General features: G+C 40.4%; 2 protein-coding genes across 4 annotated transcripts; both read left to right on the plus strand.

Moving 5' to 3' along the window:
* Positions 1–534: 534 nt before the first annotated feature.
* Positions 535–13,861, plus strand: LOC116055697 (secretagogin-like). Its single transcript, XM_031307684.2, has 11 exons — positions 535–604; positions 3,661–3,731; positions 4,728–4,823; positions 7,055–7,144; positions 9,224–9,280; positions 10,044–10,121; positions 10,214–10,269; positions 10,387–10,432; positions 12,144–12,203; positions 12,571–12,639; positions 13,287–13,861. Exons 1-11 carry the CDS (start codon positions 535–537, stop codon positions 13,410–13,412), a joined length of 819 nt encoding a protein of 272 aa, XP_031163544.1. The 3' UTR covers positions 13,413–13,861.
* A 556-nt stretch (positions 13,862–14,417) lies between these two features.
* LOC116055701 (adhesive plaque matrix protein-like) lies at positions 14,418–16,178 on the plus strand. Of its 3 annotated transcripts, none has more exons than XM_035993260.1 (5): positions 14,418–14,533; positions 14,622–14,665; positions 14,741–15,771; positions 15,835–15,980; positions 16,109–16,178. In XM_035993260.1, exons 1-4 carry the CDS (start codon positions 14,511–14,513, stop codon positions 15,961–15,963), a joined length of 1,227 nt encoding a protein of 408 aa, XP_035849153.1. In that variant the 5' UTR covers positions 14,418–14,510; the 3' UTR covers positions 15,964–15,980; positions 16,109–16,178. The 3 variants fall into 3 exon arrangements, with proteins under 3 accessions (XP_035849153.1, XP_035849154.1, XP_031163557.2); XM_035993261.1 differs by lacking the exon at positions 16,109–16,178 and having other exon boundaries at positions 14,741–14,749; positions 14,783–15,771; positions 15,835–16,031; XM_031307697.2 differs by lacking the exon at positions 16,109–16,178 and having other exon boundaries at positions 15,835–16,031.
* The last annotated feature ends 1,325 nt before the right edge of the window (positions 16,179–17,503 follow it).

The following is a 17,503-nucleotide window of genomic DNA, read 5'->3' on the forward strand; positions in this document are numbered from 1 at the left end:
CTTTCAATCTCTTTCCTTCTCTCTCTCTTTCCTTCTCTCTCTCCGTCTCTTTCCCTCTCTCTCTCTCTCTTTCCTTCTCTCTCTCAGTCTCTCTTTCCCTCTCACTCCCTCCTTCCCTCTCTCTCTCTCTCCCTCTTTCCCTCTCCCTCTCTCTCTCTCTCCCTCTCTTTCCTTCTCTCAATCTCTTTCCTTCTCTCTCTCCGTCTCTTTCCCTCTCTCTCTCTCTTTCCTTCTCTCTCTCTGTCTCTCTTTCCCTCTCACTCCCTCTCTCTCCCTACTTCTCTCTCTCTCTCCGTCTCTCCCTCTCTTTCTCTCACTCTCTCTCCCCCTCTCTCTCTCCCTCCCTCCTTCATATACAAGCTGTTGAATCCCTCTTTAGTCTCATTTCACTGAATTCAGGAGACGCCTGAAGGTGAATTCAGAATACACGTTATTTCAGTGGATAACACGTCGTCTTCCTGTGCGTCTGTGGAAGAAGCGTTTTCCTTTTGTTCTGTCGTCCCCAGCTCGACCTCTGCACTGGTCTTCAGCACCATGGACAGCGCCTTGGACAGCTTGGACGCTGCACGTTTCTTACAGATCTGGCAACATTTCGACGTAGACGGTAAGAAGAGTTTTAATGACTGGTGTCAATGTGTGAGTCAGTTAAGTGTAAGTAAATCATGTGATCAGATGTACATATAAACGTGTCACAGATATGGACACTTGTGTTGAATAACAGGACATTATGACATGAACTGGCAGCTCTGAGTTCAGAGAGGACACTTTTTGATTGTGGATAATTCTGGTAATTGTACGACATATATAAGTCATGACATCAAATGGTTTATCCAGGACAGCGTAACATGTCATCGATAAAGAATTTCTATCTCCAAAGTTAAAGATCTGCAGGGGAAAATCCCAGTGGCAACAGAGAAGTTGAGCATAACCTGAATTTGTGAAAAAAAATAATTTTGGGGTCTTAGACTTTTTGCAATCTTAAACGTTTAACTTTTGGAGAATGAAAGGCAGTAAATATGTGAACTACAGGAAATAAAGGGGGTTGAACATTAGTCATTGGGTTTTGTAGTTCATTCCCCACCACCTTAAGTCCAAACATTCTTTATCAAGACCCTGAACCCCAAAAATGTTCCTGATGGACTGTATGTGGCGACATAGGCATAGATTATAAAATATGAAAGACAACCCACTCCCCAAAAGAAGTAAAAAATAACTGTTCATTCGGCCTGAAACATGAATATGTCCTAACCTGTAAAAATATCTCACAATGATTTCAGACACAGGAATTCAGCATGAATAAGCATGAACGGTTGGCGCACAGTAAAGGCTGTGAGTCTGTGTTTTATTTATATATATATATATATATATATATATATATATTATTTCTGACAATTTGATACAACAAAATTGTCTAATACACTTGAGTAAATGAAACCCCAGTCAATGAGACTGCTTTAAAAAAAAAGAAATATATATATATATATATATATATATATATATATATATATATATATATATATATATATATATATTTATATATATATATATATTATATTATATTTAAAGACTACCGTAACAATCACTCGAGGGGTCTGACACAGCCCGACTCTGGACGGTAAAACTGCTTCTTCAACGTTTTTTTTTTCCCTCAATTCTTATAATTTTGCCGCTGGTGATTTTCCGTTGGTGCTGGCTAAAACCTCTTTGGTGGGGGCGCCGAAAATTCCTCTATAAAAAAAAAAACTGGAAATGAAGTGTTTGACGCTCAACATTTTCTGGGGAGGAACCCCAGACCCCCGCCGGGTTATAATGCCCCCTCCCCAATGTTGAAATAAAACCTACGCCCTTGTGTGGGGAGGTGACTTGGAAGTTGCTTTGTACACCACCGCACCCCCCTAAAAATAATAAAATATAATCTAAGGAGGATTTCTATGCATTTTGAATACATTTATTTCCCCAGTAGTCCAAACTCATGACTTTACAGTGATTGTTGAGGGGTTTTGGTAACACTTGAAGGTATCGACATAATCGTGACATGACACTGTCATAACTATGACATGACGCTGTCATGAACGTGTCATAAACGTTATAAACAAGTCATAAACGTTTATGACTTCTGTCATTAAGTGTCATTCGGTTTTTGTCATGACAAGTTGACATTGTTTGGGTTGTCTTGATTATGACAACTTCACATTAATCAAAGTGACATTACCAGAAGTTGTCTTGGTCATGACAAGTTGACATTAAATTTGTTTGGGATGTCTTTGTAATGACAACTTGACATTAACCAGGATGACATTACCAGAGGATGTCTTTGTCATGACAACTTGACATAATGTCATCCTGTTTCAATGTCAAGTTGTCTTAATAAGGACACTCCAAAGAAATGTAATGTCAACTTGTCATGACCAAGATAATTATGTCGATACCTTCAAGTAAAGTGTTACCGGTGTTTTATCGCATAACTCAAGCAGCCAAAAAGGATAAACTGAGATATGAGATCATATCACCAGTCTACTTTCAATCAGAATTACATAATGTGATTCATGAGACTCCGAGGTGAAATATTAAATATTTATATGATTTCATTTATGAATTTAATTTCAAATTATTATTTTTTTATTTCATTTATTTTTATCCAACCAGGTCCAAGTCCCATTGAGATTAAAATCTCTTGTGACTTGGTCAAGACAGCATTGTTACAACAATAAACATCAAAAGTAAAAACTGTCACACACCACAAATGAGCAGAATATCCAGTTAATATGCGATTATATAAAAATAGAAGGAATAATGCATAAATAGGTATCATTTTTGGTATTTGCTTTGATATCAGTCATGTTGTAGCAATTGATATTATGTTTGGATAATGATGCTCTTTGCAACCAGACACATTTTAGAAGAGACCAAAACAATGTGAATGTTTAAAGGTCCTATATTGTAAAAAATGAGATTTCCATGTGTTTTATTTATTTATGTATTATTATAAAGCAGGTTGAGGTGCTACATAAATACTGTGAAAGTATCAAAACGTTTAATCCACAGAGAAATGCACACGGCCCTTATTAAAAAACTGTGCCTTTAAACGAGCCGTCAGGACTTACTGTACGGTTGTGATGTCACAACTATACTATATATAGGTAAATAAATTGCTGCAACAGTCATTCCCCAGCTGCAATGACGCTGCAGAGACTCAGAGAGTGCAGATGCAGAAGACTCGGAAACGTGGACCAATCAGAGAAAACTGGGCTTTTTCGGGAGGGGGGTCTTAAAGAGACAGGCTCTTAAACGGAGTGTTTTGAACAGAAGGGGAATACAGATATATTCAGACGGACAGTATAAGAAAAATAATGAGTTTTTTTAACATTAAAGCATGTAAACATGTTCTAGTATAAACCATACATACAAGTATGAACCTGAGAATGAGCATGAAGTGGGACCTTTAAAGATTTCTACTTGACAGTAGCGGAGATAATGAGTTCAAAACTCAACCATCCAGTTTGCTAGCTTCACTTGCTAGCGAGAAGCAAAACAACTGGTGTGTGATTATTAAAACCTTTACATTTTTTACATTATCATTTTATTTTCTATTATAAAGTCCAAAAAAGTAAATGATCTGTATCCAGTTAGTTTGACCAGATGCCTGGTTGTGTTTTTTAGATAACGGTTACATCGAAGGAAAGGAGCTGGACGCCTTCTTCCAACACATGCTGGAAAAATTTGGGATGAAGGTAAAAGAGATAAAGAATACATGGCTGCATTTTAAGTTGATCATCTTTCCACCCAAATGGTGAAATGCTGCTTCTCCAGTGGCAAGAAAATACAAAAGGAAGCCAACACCTCAACTTTTCCATTTCATCTTCATCAAGTTCTCGTGCATCAGTATTCTCATGGCACAAGTTTGTAGAAAAATAAAAGTCTGTATGCAGCTTTCAGCCTTTCATTTTCACATCTATAGCTATGTTTCCACCCACTTGTCAGTAGAATTATCTGAAGTTCGCTTTAAACATTCATAAGAATAAAGACGGTGAAAGTGTGTTTCCATCCAACGGCTTTGAAGCGAATAAAAACCTGTGGGTAGTGACGTCACATGCTGTTTTGCGATCAAATTGGTTAATCGGATAGATTTAAGACATTTTAAGATGTTTCCATTCATCCCGCACTGAATCGCACAACATTCAAGCTAACGTTTGCAAACAAAGTTTGCTAGCCAAAATGGATTGCGCCATCTACCTGCAAATGGTTCATATTGCACAAGTTGTAAAAGTGCTAATGTGCCAGCTGATGGCGACATATCAAGCTATAATAAGACAACGACGCTATCAAAACATCGCTATGAGGACGCAGACGCAGATGCACGTTAATGCCAGACGACAACGATTTTTGCTATCTAAAATAGCCGTTATATTTCGCTCGTAAATAAAATTTTGAAAGTCTCTCGTCTTGAAATGAATAAATCTTCTTTGTTTTAAGGCGGGTTGCAACCATAAAATGACCGAAAGCGTTATCGCAATTCATTATTTATTCAGTAAATAACATACAACAACACAACTAGAGTCAGAAAATGTCAAAATGTACACATGGTGGCTTTAAAAAGTTTTTTAGTGCGCACCATCGCAGTAAGTATCAAACTACACTCACATCCATTCATTATTCTGTTTTTTAAAAATGTCAACACATTACACACTGCCTAATAAGAAATCACCATCGGGTCTGTGTTGCTTCAGAGGGAGGAGATAAATGAAGACAAAATCAGAAGACTGAGAGAAAGATTCATGTCTGCGTGTGACACCACAGCTGACGGACGTCTGCAGATACAAGAGGTACAAGCCCCGTTTCATCTGAGCCGTTTTTAAAATAATTTATACTCATAATTCATCCCCAGTGTGGAAATTACTATTTACACTCCGTTTGTTAGAACACACTACACACAGGCCTGACATACACACACACACACACACACACATGCGCTAATGGAGAGATGTCAGAGTGAGTGGGCTGCGACTGCTGGACAGGTGCCCTGAGCGGTTAGGGGGGAGTTCGGTGCCTTGCTAAAGGAGGTGATCTGGCATCTCTCCAGCTACCAGTCCACACTCCGTTCTTTGGTCCGTACGGGGACTTGAACCAGCGACCCTCCGGTAGGATTGGCATCGAGAACCGGTTCCAACTTGGAATCATTTAAAAAAAAAAATACGATTCCAATGGAATCATTTATTTTATTGGAACCATTTGGAATCGTTTGGAAAATTTGGTTTCGAATCCGATCAGCGGTTCCAGATTTAATACGCACAGGTTTTGGTTTCAGTAACGGCCGCTGTCCAGGCACTTGTTGTGTTGCAGCCATGGAGTACAGTAAGTGGCGCTCTAAAGTGTGACTTTATTTTACGTCGAAAAACCCCTGTAGAACTGTAAATCACCATTGAATCAAAATAAAAGTTTCCTATTATCTGTGGAATAAGCATGTGACCCGTTTCAACTCCACACCTTGAATAATTGAAATCGAGAATCGATAAGAACTGGAAACAAAAGGAAGAATCGTAATTGGAATCAGAATTGTTAAAATCAAAACAATGCCCAACCCTACCCTCCGGTTCCCAAATGTTGCGGTCAGTTTTTAATTTATAGTCAAGAAATCCATGTAACATAAGATGTCTTTAGCTTTTAACCATTGTGTTGTCCTCCCAGGTCAAAATTAATACTTTTCTAGACACTGTTTTGACATTTTGTCGCTTTTTTCAAAGTTGTTGGCTCAAAATTGAATAAAACACTGACAATTCAATGAAAGTAGAGATCTGATCCTTAATTCCACTTGTGAAGAGTGTTCAATGGCACCATCTAAGTTATTTGGGGCAATTTGGTTGAAAGAAACCCAGATGTCTGATATAAAAACTTTGAAAACGGGTAAAATTTGACCCGAGGACAACAGGAGGGTTAAAAGCAAGGTTTTGTTTAGACAGAATCGTTTTTAGTAAGAAGTTGAAATCGACTTCGTTTAATGCATTGTTTCTACTAGAGCTAAAAAAAACTCTTCAGCAGGTGGTTCCAAACAGAGTTCAGGTCTGAAATTCTTGACGTGATGATGGGGTTCAGATAGCCTGGAAATCCAGACCCAAATCTGAAAGATTAAGGGTCTGGCACTGAGTAATGAAAATAGCCCAACTCGAGGGGCGGCACCAAGCGTGCATTTGAAAATCTCACTGCACTACACGGGGTAACGTATCCAGAGCCCCATACGCTTAACTACCAGCGGCTCTAACTGGTAGATTAAACTCTTAACTACCAGCAGAGCTAACTGATAGATTAAACTCTTGCCGTATCCGGTCGGCAAAACAGCAAAAACGTCCTTCTTTCAAAGGAACGACTCGAGCGCCGTCTTCTGTTCCTCTTTTAGATAAAAAGACAAGTCTAACTCGTTCGTTGTAGCGGCCAAAGCCGTTTCAAACAACTGGTGTTCATCCGTAGCCATCTTGCAATGTTTACTAATGACTTTGACGTCGCAGCGCTGTCGTCATCTGTTTAGCTCGCCTCTGGCCCGCCTATATCAGATACACCGATGTGATTGGTGCAGCTCGGATACAAGGGCATAGTTAATGAGCATCATTACTGAATGCCAGAGTGATTCGCTGAGCAAATTCAAAGCAAACTCTGGATTTCCAGGGTAGGACAACTCTAGTTATTGTACACATAACACAAACTTTTTCATACTGATTTACAGGTTTGCCTGTGAAACGGCTTTAATTGATGACAAACTGAATGTAAATTAAAAAAAATGTATGTTTCATGTGAAACATGCACAGCGCCCACCAAAAGCCAGGTTCTGTCTGAGGTTTCTGTCTGTTAAAAGGACGTTTTTCCTCGCCACTGTCACACCAAAAGCATGCTCTTGAGGTGGGGAAATTGTTGGGTCTCTGTAAATTATAGTGTGGTCTAGACCTACTCGATCCGTAAACTGTTCTGAGATAACTCCTGTTATGATTTGACAATATATATGAATTGAAAGATGCCTTCAGTGAGTCACAATGGATGTAAATGTGGGTTTTTTTTCTCCCCCCAGCTGGCCACCATAATGCTGCCAGAGGAGGAGAACTTCCTGCTTCTGTTTCGCAGAGAGACGCCACTGGACAACAGCGTGGAGTTCATGAGGGTGAGGGTCAAAGGTCAATAAATAATGCAGAAATGTCACGATTGTGGGGTGTCTGTTATAGTTTTTCCTGTTTATTGTGTTGGTTTATCCTCCGGTTCCTTGTTGTTTGTCTCTTGGGTTTTTCTGTTGCGTGTTACCTTGTTTTCATCCTTGTGTATGTTTATGCTTCAGTTTCCTGTTTTATTTTGGTAGTCTGTTTTTCTCCCATGTCATGTCTTGTTTTACTTCCTGCCTTGTGTTTTCCCGCCTTTGGGATTGTCTGCCCCACCCTGATGTGTTCCACCTGTTCCTGAGCCCTCGTGTCACCTGTCCCTTGTTTCACCCTCGTTACCGTGTGTATTTAGTTTCTGTGTTGTCTTTGTCTGTTGTCAGATCATTGTATTGTGTTAGCGTGTGTGTAAGTCTACCCCCTTTGTCTCGGTGTTCTAGTTTTTGTGATTCCTGTTCTTTTGGCTTCCTCTACTTTTTGGAACTGTTTATGCCTGCCGTCTTCAGGACTTCTTTTGTTGTATTGATTTTTTATTTTATTAAATCATCAAGCTCACCACTGCCCTGCTGTCTCTGCATTTGGGTCCGCCAATTCTCTGAATCCTGTTACAAGAAAGTTCAGTGTTTGAGTTAAAGTACAGCTACACAAGACATTACAGGTTTGGCATTTACCTCTATTTGTCATTAGGACCACCAACATGCTAATGTGCTTAATGTATTAAACCCTTTATTATATGGGATAGACCGATTATTGGCCCTGGCTGATTATCGGCGTGTTTTTTTTGGGCCGTTTGCAGATGTATCTGCGTTGTATTTGCCTGATAACCGATAAAGTTAATGAATTAAAAAGTGTTCTACTTTGGCTCTGCTCCAGCTCTGGATCTGTCCCTCTGCTTCGGTTTCACTCACCACTAAGTCTGACTTAATGTCCCGCCCTCAACACTATCTGACTATCTCTTACTGTGTATTATGTTGAAAGTTTCTCATTTATTAAATAATAGCTTAATGCATTTAATCAAAGTTTTGTGGTGGAGTTTGTAACATTCCAAATTTTCAATTTTGACTTAACGTTTTTCATTTTCAATGTAAATGCATATCGGTTCCAAATATCGGTTATCGGTTTTATTAACTACTAGTTTATATCCATGACGTTCCACTTCCGGGATTGCACCGGTGCCGCTGGATATTCCGCCGGATGTCACTCTTTTCGGCCGGATGTCCGTTACCTTCCTCTTTCTTTGTGTTGTAATTCTTATCTCCGGCGGATTTCTGAGGACTATGGTTAACTGCTCCTCAGATCTCTGCAGGGTAAATCCAGACAGCTAGCTAGACTATCTGTCCAATCTGAGTTTTCTGTTGCACGACTAAAACAACTTTTGAACGTACACATGTTCCACCAAAACAAGTTCCTTCCAGAGGCTATTTTGCAGCAGCACCGTGGCTCCATCCGGCGCTTAGCGCCACCCAAGATGATTGTGAGTGGTTTAAAGAAATGCCAATAAACCAGAGCACGTTTTTCTCCCATCCAGGAATGCTGTGTGGACTATCCAGACCTTTCTCCGCAGCGCTGTGGAGGAAGGTCTGGCAATGCGAGACTAGAATTAAAATAAAGCTACACAAGACATTATGGGCCCTATTTTAACAATCTAAGCGCACGGCGTGAAGCACCTGGCGCAGGTGCGTTTAGGGCGTGTCCACATCCACTTTTGCTAGTTTGACAGCGGAAAAAAGGCTCCGCGCGCCGGGCGCATGGTTCAAAAGGGTTGTACTTAGTGTCTTCATAAATTCATAGGTGGGTTTTGGGCATAACATGCAATAAACCAATCAGTGTCATTCCCATTCCAAAAACGTCCACAAAACAAATATCATGATCTAATAGCCAGATTGTTACAAACCCTTTTGACTCCATTGAGTACTTTTTTTTCCAATTTGGACATTCTACGAGTCTTTTAGCACCACCGTCAGACCAAACGTTTGCACAATTCATTAGCGTATTCATATATATTGGGTTGTAATAAACATTGCTCAAACTACCTTCTATTTAGTGAAATATTTATTGCTTTTTTTGTGATTTGTGTCTTGTTTGCGCAGATCTGGAGAAGCTACGACACAGACAGTAGCGGCTACATCTCAGCGATTGAGCTCAAGGTAACGGCTGAGATCACGTTGTGTCACTGGAACAGATTCTCATGTCAAAGAAAAAAAATGTAGATAGATTCTGTTGTGGTCATGATGATGTTTCCTCCGGCCAGAGAATGACTGATTAGATCACAGTGGTGGTCTTTAGCTTGGAACTTAGTGCAAAGTAAGTACCGTACTTAAACGTGCCTTGAAGGAAGCTGTCGCAGAGCTGCCTGGAAGGAGGAGTAGTTGGGGGCAAAAAACACCATTGAGCGATAAATCGGCCTATTCGTGGAAAAACAACAACCACAAGTTAGCCATCCACAGAGACCGTAAAGCTTAAGGATTCACTGCGCGTTCCACATGTATGTTTACCGTTTCAACATGATGCATGAATATGTCAGTATGTATTATTATGTTAAAAGACGCGTCATGAGATTCAGCAGACCTAACAGACAGAGGGAGAAGATTCCCGAGCGTTGGAGCCAAAATGGCAAAGGCAACATTGCCTTTGGTTTTGTAGTTGGGAGCGAGGAATGGATAAAAGACCAAGGTTGGAGGATCTGAGTGGGCGAGTAGTGGAGTAGTGTGGTGGAGGAACAAGGAGCTCAGAAATGTAATGGGGAGGGATGTAAGGTCATGTAATCACCAGGATCTCATACTGTATTCTAAATTTTACCGGAAGCCAATGAAGGGATGCAAGGATAGGTGTAATTATGAGACAGACATGTGACTCCAAATTGCAATGCCTCCAGCATTTTAAGTTTAGTGTCTTTTTTTGTCCCTTCAGGGCTTCCTCCATGACCTCTTCCTCCAACACAGGAAGTCCATCACCACTGAAAAACTGGAGACGTACACTGACACCATGGTAACAGGAGGGGGAGAGGGTTCTAGTGTTCAGATGTTAATCATTGACAGAATAATTCCAATTCTGATGGGGGGTTTTTTTTCCTCTCGTAGATGAAGATGTTTGACAAAAACAGGGATGGCCGACTGGACTTAAATGACCTGGCCAGGTACTGTTGAACTGGGATGTGACCGTTAGGAGAATCATTAGATTTACAAAATCAGAAAAATGAATACAAACATCTGATAGCATTTGAATCATATTGACAATCTTCTCTTGTCTCAAGAATCTTGTCCCTGAAAGAGAACTTCCTACTGAAGTTTAAGATGGATGTAAGTTTGAAGAGTTTATTGAGGTGTTTTTTTAATACTTAACCCTTATGTTGTCTTCCCATCCACCATGAACTCGTCCTTCCAGGTCACAATTGAAAATGAACTTCTTTTGGTGCGTTTCACGTTGTTTACTGTTGCTTTTTTTTTTTCCAACGCTTTTGACATGACACTGTCATGAACGTGTCATAAACGTTATAAACAAGTCATAAACGTTTATGACTTCTGTCATTAAGTGTCATTCGGTTTTTGTTGTTGTTTTTGTTTTGTTGTTGTTTGTTGGTTTTTGTTTGGTTGTCTTGATTATGACAAGTTGACATTAATCAAAGTGATATTACCAGAAGTTGTCTTGGTCATGACAAGTTGACATTAAATTAGTTTGGGATGTCATTGTAATGACAACTTGACATTAACCAGGATGACATTACCAGAAGATGTATTTGTCATGACAACTTGACAATAATTTCTTTGGAGTGGATGATATTATGTCAAGTGGTCATTACAAAGACATCCTCCAGTAATGTCATCCTGGTTAATGTCAAGTTGTCATTACAAAGACATCCCAAACAAATGTAATGTCAACTTGTCATGACCACGACAACTTCTGGTAATGTCACTTTGATTAATGTCAAGTTGTCATAATCAAGACAACCCAAACAATGTCAACTTGTCATAACAAAAACCGAGTGACTCTTACTGACAGAAGTCATAAACGTTTATGACTTGTTTATAACGTTTATGACACGTTCATGACAGTGTCATGTCATAGTTATGACAGTGTCATGTCGATACCTTCAAGTAAAGTGTTACCCATTTTTGTCAATTTTTTTCAGTTTTTTTTTTTTATTATTATTATTCATGGTTAATAAACCTAACTTATATGACATTATACCTATTTTTTTTGTTAAAAAAAAAAGCAGAAATTATGAATTATTTTGACTAATAGTTAAGATCAGAGGATGATGAGTGGATCACAGACTGGTGTATGTTAAAGTTTAGTCCGGAAACTGTTTTGAAACCATTTAAATATTTTTTTTTTCAAATGCTATAAAATTGAATAAAAACATCAAAATTTCAATGAAAGTAATCATTAATTTTACGTGCTAAGACATCCATGCATTCATGTCATTTTTGGGCAATTTGGTTGAAAGAAACCCATATTTCTGATAGAAAAAACTTTGAAAACACAAGGCTTAATACTTACTGACCCCTTCCTTTCACCTCAATGTCCCTATTTATTAGGGGGTGGGGGAAAATATCGATACAGCATAGTATCGCGATATTTTCCGTGGCAATACTGTATCGATACACAGACGCCAAGTATCCATCTATTATTATATACATGTTGGTCAGTTTGTCTGCTTGACAATCCGATTTTGCAGCAATAAAATCTAACAAACAAAGATACAATCTTTTTAGATTAAACAGAGGTTGACATTGTTTTCCTTTTGGGGACATAATTTGAAATTGGGAATAATTTGAAGTTGGAAAAAAGGTAATACGTTGCAGAATATCACGATATGTTTAAAATCGCAATAACATCGTATTGTGACATAAGTATCACGATGATATCGTATCGCGAGGCCTCTGGTGATTCCCACCCCTACTATTTCTGACTGGAGATGATTATATGCTGGTCCTGGTCATGTTTGGTGTAAATATTTAATGCCAAATTCTCACTGTTCATTGTTCTCCTTGCTTTATTTGGTGTCAGGCTTGCAGTCAAGAGGACAGGAAGAGAGACTTTGAGAAGATATTTGCTCACTATGACGTTGTAAGTTTGAATTTAGGTTCATGTTTGTTGTTTACTGTCTGACCGAAGGGAGCACAAAGGGAAGACATACGTAGATATCCTTTCAAATAACGCTTGAATATTAGCTTTAAGAATATGTTTTTTTCATATTGAACGCTGATTGAATGCCAATAGACTTAATTGTAATTTGTAACTAAATTAGGTAGAAGTACAAAGAGGTTAATGTGTAGTTTTGTTTTTCCTCCCTCCTGATATTCATACAAGCTTATTCACTGTGTGAGTGTGTGCGTGTGTGTGTGTGTGTGTGTGTGTGTGTGTGTGTGTGTGTGTGTGTGTGTGTGTGTGTGTGTGTGCGCGTGTGCGTGTGCGTGCGCGTGTGTGTGTGTAGAGTAAGACAGGCGAGTTAGAGGGCCCTGAAGTGGATGGATTTGTCAAGGATATGATGGAGCTGGTGAAGGTAAAAACCTTTAACCCTTGTGTTGTCTTCCCGTCGACCATGCAACTTTTAGTTTTTCTGGGTCAAAATTTAAAATGTAAACTCATCATTCATTTTACTTGTGAAGAGCGTTGTAGGGAACCATCCACGTTACCTTTTTTATGAAAATTTGGTTGAAAGAAAACCCAAATTTCTGATATAGAAACTTTTTGAAAATGGGTCCAATTTAACCCGAGGACAACAGGAGGGTTAAACATTGTGATACCACTGCCGTGACATACTTTAACTTCTATACAGAGAGGATACACCTTTTAACACTTCATCATCACTGAGTGATAGAAAAGACTCATACACATCACAATGCTGCACAAACATACCGTAGGTTATACTTATATCTTAATAAATATAATTTTAGTAGGTTGTACATTTTCATTTGCCACGTGTGTATGCATTTGTACATTCTTTCCTTTGTATTTTTTTATCCTTAATTCTAAATAGTTCTTCTATTCTATCCTATTTATTATTTCTTGCATATTCTGTATTCTGTCAATGTTTGCTTATATTTTGCTGCTGTGGCACTGACATTTCCCAATTTGGGGATCAACAAAGTCTAATCCTAATCTAACTTCTATGTTAAAATCTTCCGAACCCCAACCCCTCTCCTCCAGCCCAGCATCAGTGGCACGGACCTGGACAAGTTCAGGAAAGCCCTGATGAGTCACTGTGACATCAACGGAGACGGAAAGATCCAGAAGAACGAGCTGGCTCTCTGTCTCGGCCTCAAACTCAGCTAGTGGACCCTCACAAAATGTCCCACTCGTGGCTTTCTTTCCTCCATCACTATTTACTTTCAACCTCCACCCTTCCATCTTCCTACTTCTTATTTAAACTTCTGTCTTCCTTCCCCCTTACAATTTTGATGTTTGTCTTTTACTTGTTCCACCCATCTTAATTTCTGGAAGTGTATCTCCTCCCTTACTGGCTCTCACTTTTTACTTATCTACATGTTTTATGCTGGTTAATATAAGCACACTACATTTCCATAATTTTATATAAATTTTTCTGTATTCAAATTCCCAGCCGAGGTTAGAGTTGTAAGATTCCAAAAATATCTAGTTGCTGTTTTTAAGGACTGCATGGCATGCTGCTTCTTTGTAATGTGGTATTATAGGACACATTGTTTGCATGACGTTGTTGTGAAACCAGTAACATGAATGATGGTTAATAAAAAGTATGAAATCTTTGTCACTGGCATCTTTCTGTTTTGACGCAATAAATCTGCAACAAAACCTGGGTTAGTAAGTCACTGCAAGTGGCTTTTATTGTCCTTAAATCAGTGGCTGCATGGTTGTTATAATTATATACTTTGGAAAATTAGCAGCTGAAAAATATATATATATATATATATATATATATTGCGCACACATCAAAGCTCACATAAAAAACCTAGTGAAGGCTCTTTTCTGAACTACCAACGTCTGCAACTTTGTGACGTTTTTTAAAAGTTTTTTAATACAACTGCCAAAACTACTTCAAATTTTAACTGTAAGGGGACATTTGTTTCGCAGGTAAAGTTTGTAATTTGGGTGAATTGACCTATAAAGCAGATATAAAAACTAAATGGTTCTTCGCTGACAGAAGTGAAATGTAGACATGTGTGAAATTAGCTAAAGTGCAAACACCTGCCCAAGTTGGCAGAGGGGACTGACATCCCAACCTGATGCCAATTACCTCATCAGCGTGAGACATGATTGGTCGACTCAGGTACATACACTTGAAAAAGGGCCACTGTCTTTGCAACAGTCAACAGTTAAAGCTGTTTGTTTCAGAGTTTGTTGGTGTCCTGCTCAGCACTTGCCTTATAGGTTGTTGGGCTTCATCTGTAAAAAAAAATGTCTTCTGGATTTTGTGTGAGGTAGGATTACTTTTCTTTATTTCAGCAGCTACTATATGTTATTGTGCCAACCTGGGTTTTTTTGTTCACATCATCATAATTTTTTCAGAGTGCTTGTGCTTTCGCTGTTGACTTTTGGCCAGCATGCAAAGGGTAAGAGTTCATGCAACACAAACTGCAGTTCAATTTAGTGTCTATAGCAAGCTGACCCTTTTAAATGTTTTCTAGCACTCAGCTACAGAAGTGGTGGTTCCAAAGATGTTACACCTCACTTTAATTTTCAAAGAAGCCTTGAACCTGCTTCATCTGAGAACCTGAAGCCAGCTGCTGCACCGAGTGCCGGAGGTCCTAGTGGTTCTTCTGTTAGGCAAGTAGATGGATACAGTCCAGAGGGAAGTGTTTCTAGTTACAGGCCTGGCCCACTGATCATTCAGAAATCCAGACTAAATTTCCAGCAGCCACTTGAAACTAACCCTAATGCAGGAGTCCTTCAGACAGAAGCTGAAATTCCACAGACTGAATACCATGAGTTGGGTATCGCATCAAGTTATGGCATTACGCTGCATTTTCCCGAACCGGAGTCCACTTGGCAGTCCAAGCCCAAGCAGCGCTCCTTCCCAGCCAAGTCCCAGCAGCCCGCCTACCCAGCCAAGTCCCAGCAGCCCGCCTACCCAGCCAAGTCCCAGCAGCCCGCCTACCCAGCCAAGTCCCAGCAGCCCGCCTACCCAGCCAAGTCCCAGCAGCCTGCCTACCCAGCCAAGTCCCAGCAGCCTGCCTACCCAGCCAAGTCCCAGCAGCCCGCCTACCCAGCCAAGTCCCAGCAGCCCGCCTACCCAGCCAAGTCCCAGCAGCCCGCCTACCCAGCCAAGTCCCAGCAGCCCGCCTACCCAGACTACCCAGCCAAGCCCCAGCAACGCGCCTACCCAGACTACCCATCCAAGCTGCAGCAACCTGTAGACCCGGTCAGGCCCCAGCAACGCGCCTACCCAGACTACCCAGTCAGGCCCCAGCAACGCGCCTACCCAGACTACCCACCCAAGCTCCAGCAACCCATAAACCCTGTCAGGCCCCAGCAACGCGCCTACCCAGACTACCCACCCAAGCTCCAGCAACCCGTAAACCCAGTTAGGCCCCAGCAACGCGCCTACCCAGACTACCCATCTAAGCTCCAGCTACGCGCCTACCCAGACTACCCACCCAAGCTCCAGCAACCCGTAGACCCGGTGAGGCCCCAGCAACGCGCCTACCCAGACTACCCATCTAAGCTCCAGCTACGCGCCTACCCAGACTTCCCATCCAAGCCCCAAGGTGTTGCTTCTGGCTCTAAGCCCACCGACTCAAACCCAACAATTAATCTTGATCCAAGAAGTTCAATTCCAATGGCATCCCCTCACCATCCTAGGTGGAAGCAACGCCTAATCCCTGTGCCTGTGCACAACAGATATCCTTAACCTTTGGTATCCTAACTGTAAGTTGGTTTAACTTAATGTTGTAACAGATTAAAATCTTGTAGACAATGTTCATTGTGTTATGCTGACCTTTTTAGAGTAAAGGATTGTGTATTCCAAACTTGCTCCTTGTGTTTTTCGTTCTCAGATTCCCGATTTCTTTCTGGAAGCTGTCTGGTTTTTGTTTGTTTTCCAATAAAGCACTGAAACTGTACTACATTCCACTGGTTGTCATTTTGCAATTTATAAGTACTGTAAGTGACGGTGCTGCACAGTACTACGACAGAATAGTAATGTTTTTGAACATGCTTTACACCAAATACCAGATGTTATATTGAACTCCGGGGTTCTTCCCAGTTATTGGGTCTACACTCTTGGTATAAGATGACATTTTGAAGGGTTACAGGTTTGTACTGTATGTTGCTTGATGCATACAAAAACAGACAAGTAAATGAGGAACATCAACTAAACCCGGTTAGGTCAGTTGATGTTCTTGTGCGTTAAACCTGTTGTAATGTCCTCTGGAATGCCAAAACAAGAGGATACATGAGAACTGATGGATACAATCTAGTTACAGTGCCATACAAAGTCAAATGGACTGAGATTGAACAAAAACATGGTTTATACCCAGCTGCAGGAAAAGAATTGTCAAATTGGAGCTACATCCAGCTGGAAATGTGGGCGATTGGTCTAAGGACAATTAGAGGATGGGCATCAAAGCGACTGAATCCCTGCCCTATGCTGCCAGAGTTCTGCAAACTAAGCTTGTATCATGGCCATTGAGTATGCTTTCTGATTACAGATGTTTATATTTTCTAAGGGCTTTCTACACTGCTGTTGGTATTGTAAGATTGGAGCTAGGTACATTTGACAGTGTTAGAGTTTTGATACCCCCCACCACTAAGTAAGCCATTATGGACAAGGGCCTGGTATTCAATGCATATCTATGTATTTTTAAGTAAAGAGATGGCATACAGGGGCGACCACCCAGTAGAGTGTGCACCCTGATGTCTCTCTGACTTTATCATTTTTCTTTAAGTTGTCTGAAAAGTGCATGTTGGTTTCCTTGTCTGGGCACTGATGTGAGTAGAACTGATAAAAAGCATGATTCGTGAAATGTCATAATCCTCATGATGAGACTCAAAAAATACCTTCTGAACATGATTTAACTTGCTGTGCATCATGAGTCTCCAGCTCGTCTTTTCACTTTCACTTTCCTCCCACTTCTCTCTCTCTCTCTCTCTCTCTCTCTGTCTCTCTCTCTCTTCTTCCTTCCCTTGTCCCCCTCTCTCTGATAGCTGTTATTAGTTAAGTATTCTCCTGTTTGGGGGAGATAATGACAGAGTGCTGCTTTTTGTGCACTTTTTGTGTGTGTGTGTGTGTGTGTCTTGCTGCTCCCTGTCATTAAGCAGCAAGTCTTTGTGGTTAAAATGACACAGCTTTGACTGTTTGAAGCTCTGCCAGCTTCACCATCTGATCCCAGATCTTCCTCCAGCAAACCGGCCCCGCTGGCCTCAGTCCAGCCTCCAAAGCTTCAATTTAA

The sequence above is a fragment of the Sander lucioperca genome, chromosome 16, assembly GCF_008315115.2.
Source record: "Sander lucioperca isolate FBNREF2018 chromosome 16, SLUC_FBN_1.2, whole genome shotgun sequence".
NCBI classification, from domain to species: domain Eukaryota; kingdom Metazoa; phylum Chordata; class Actinopteri; order Perciformes; family Percidae; genus Sander; species Sander lucioperca.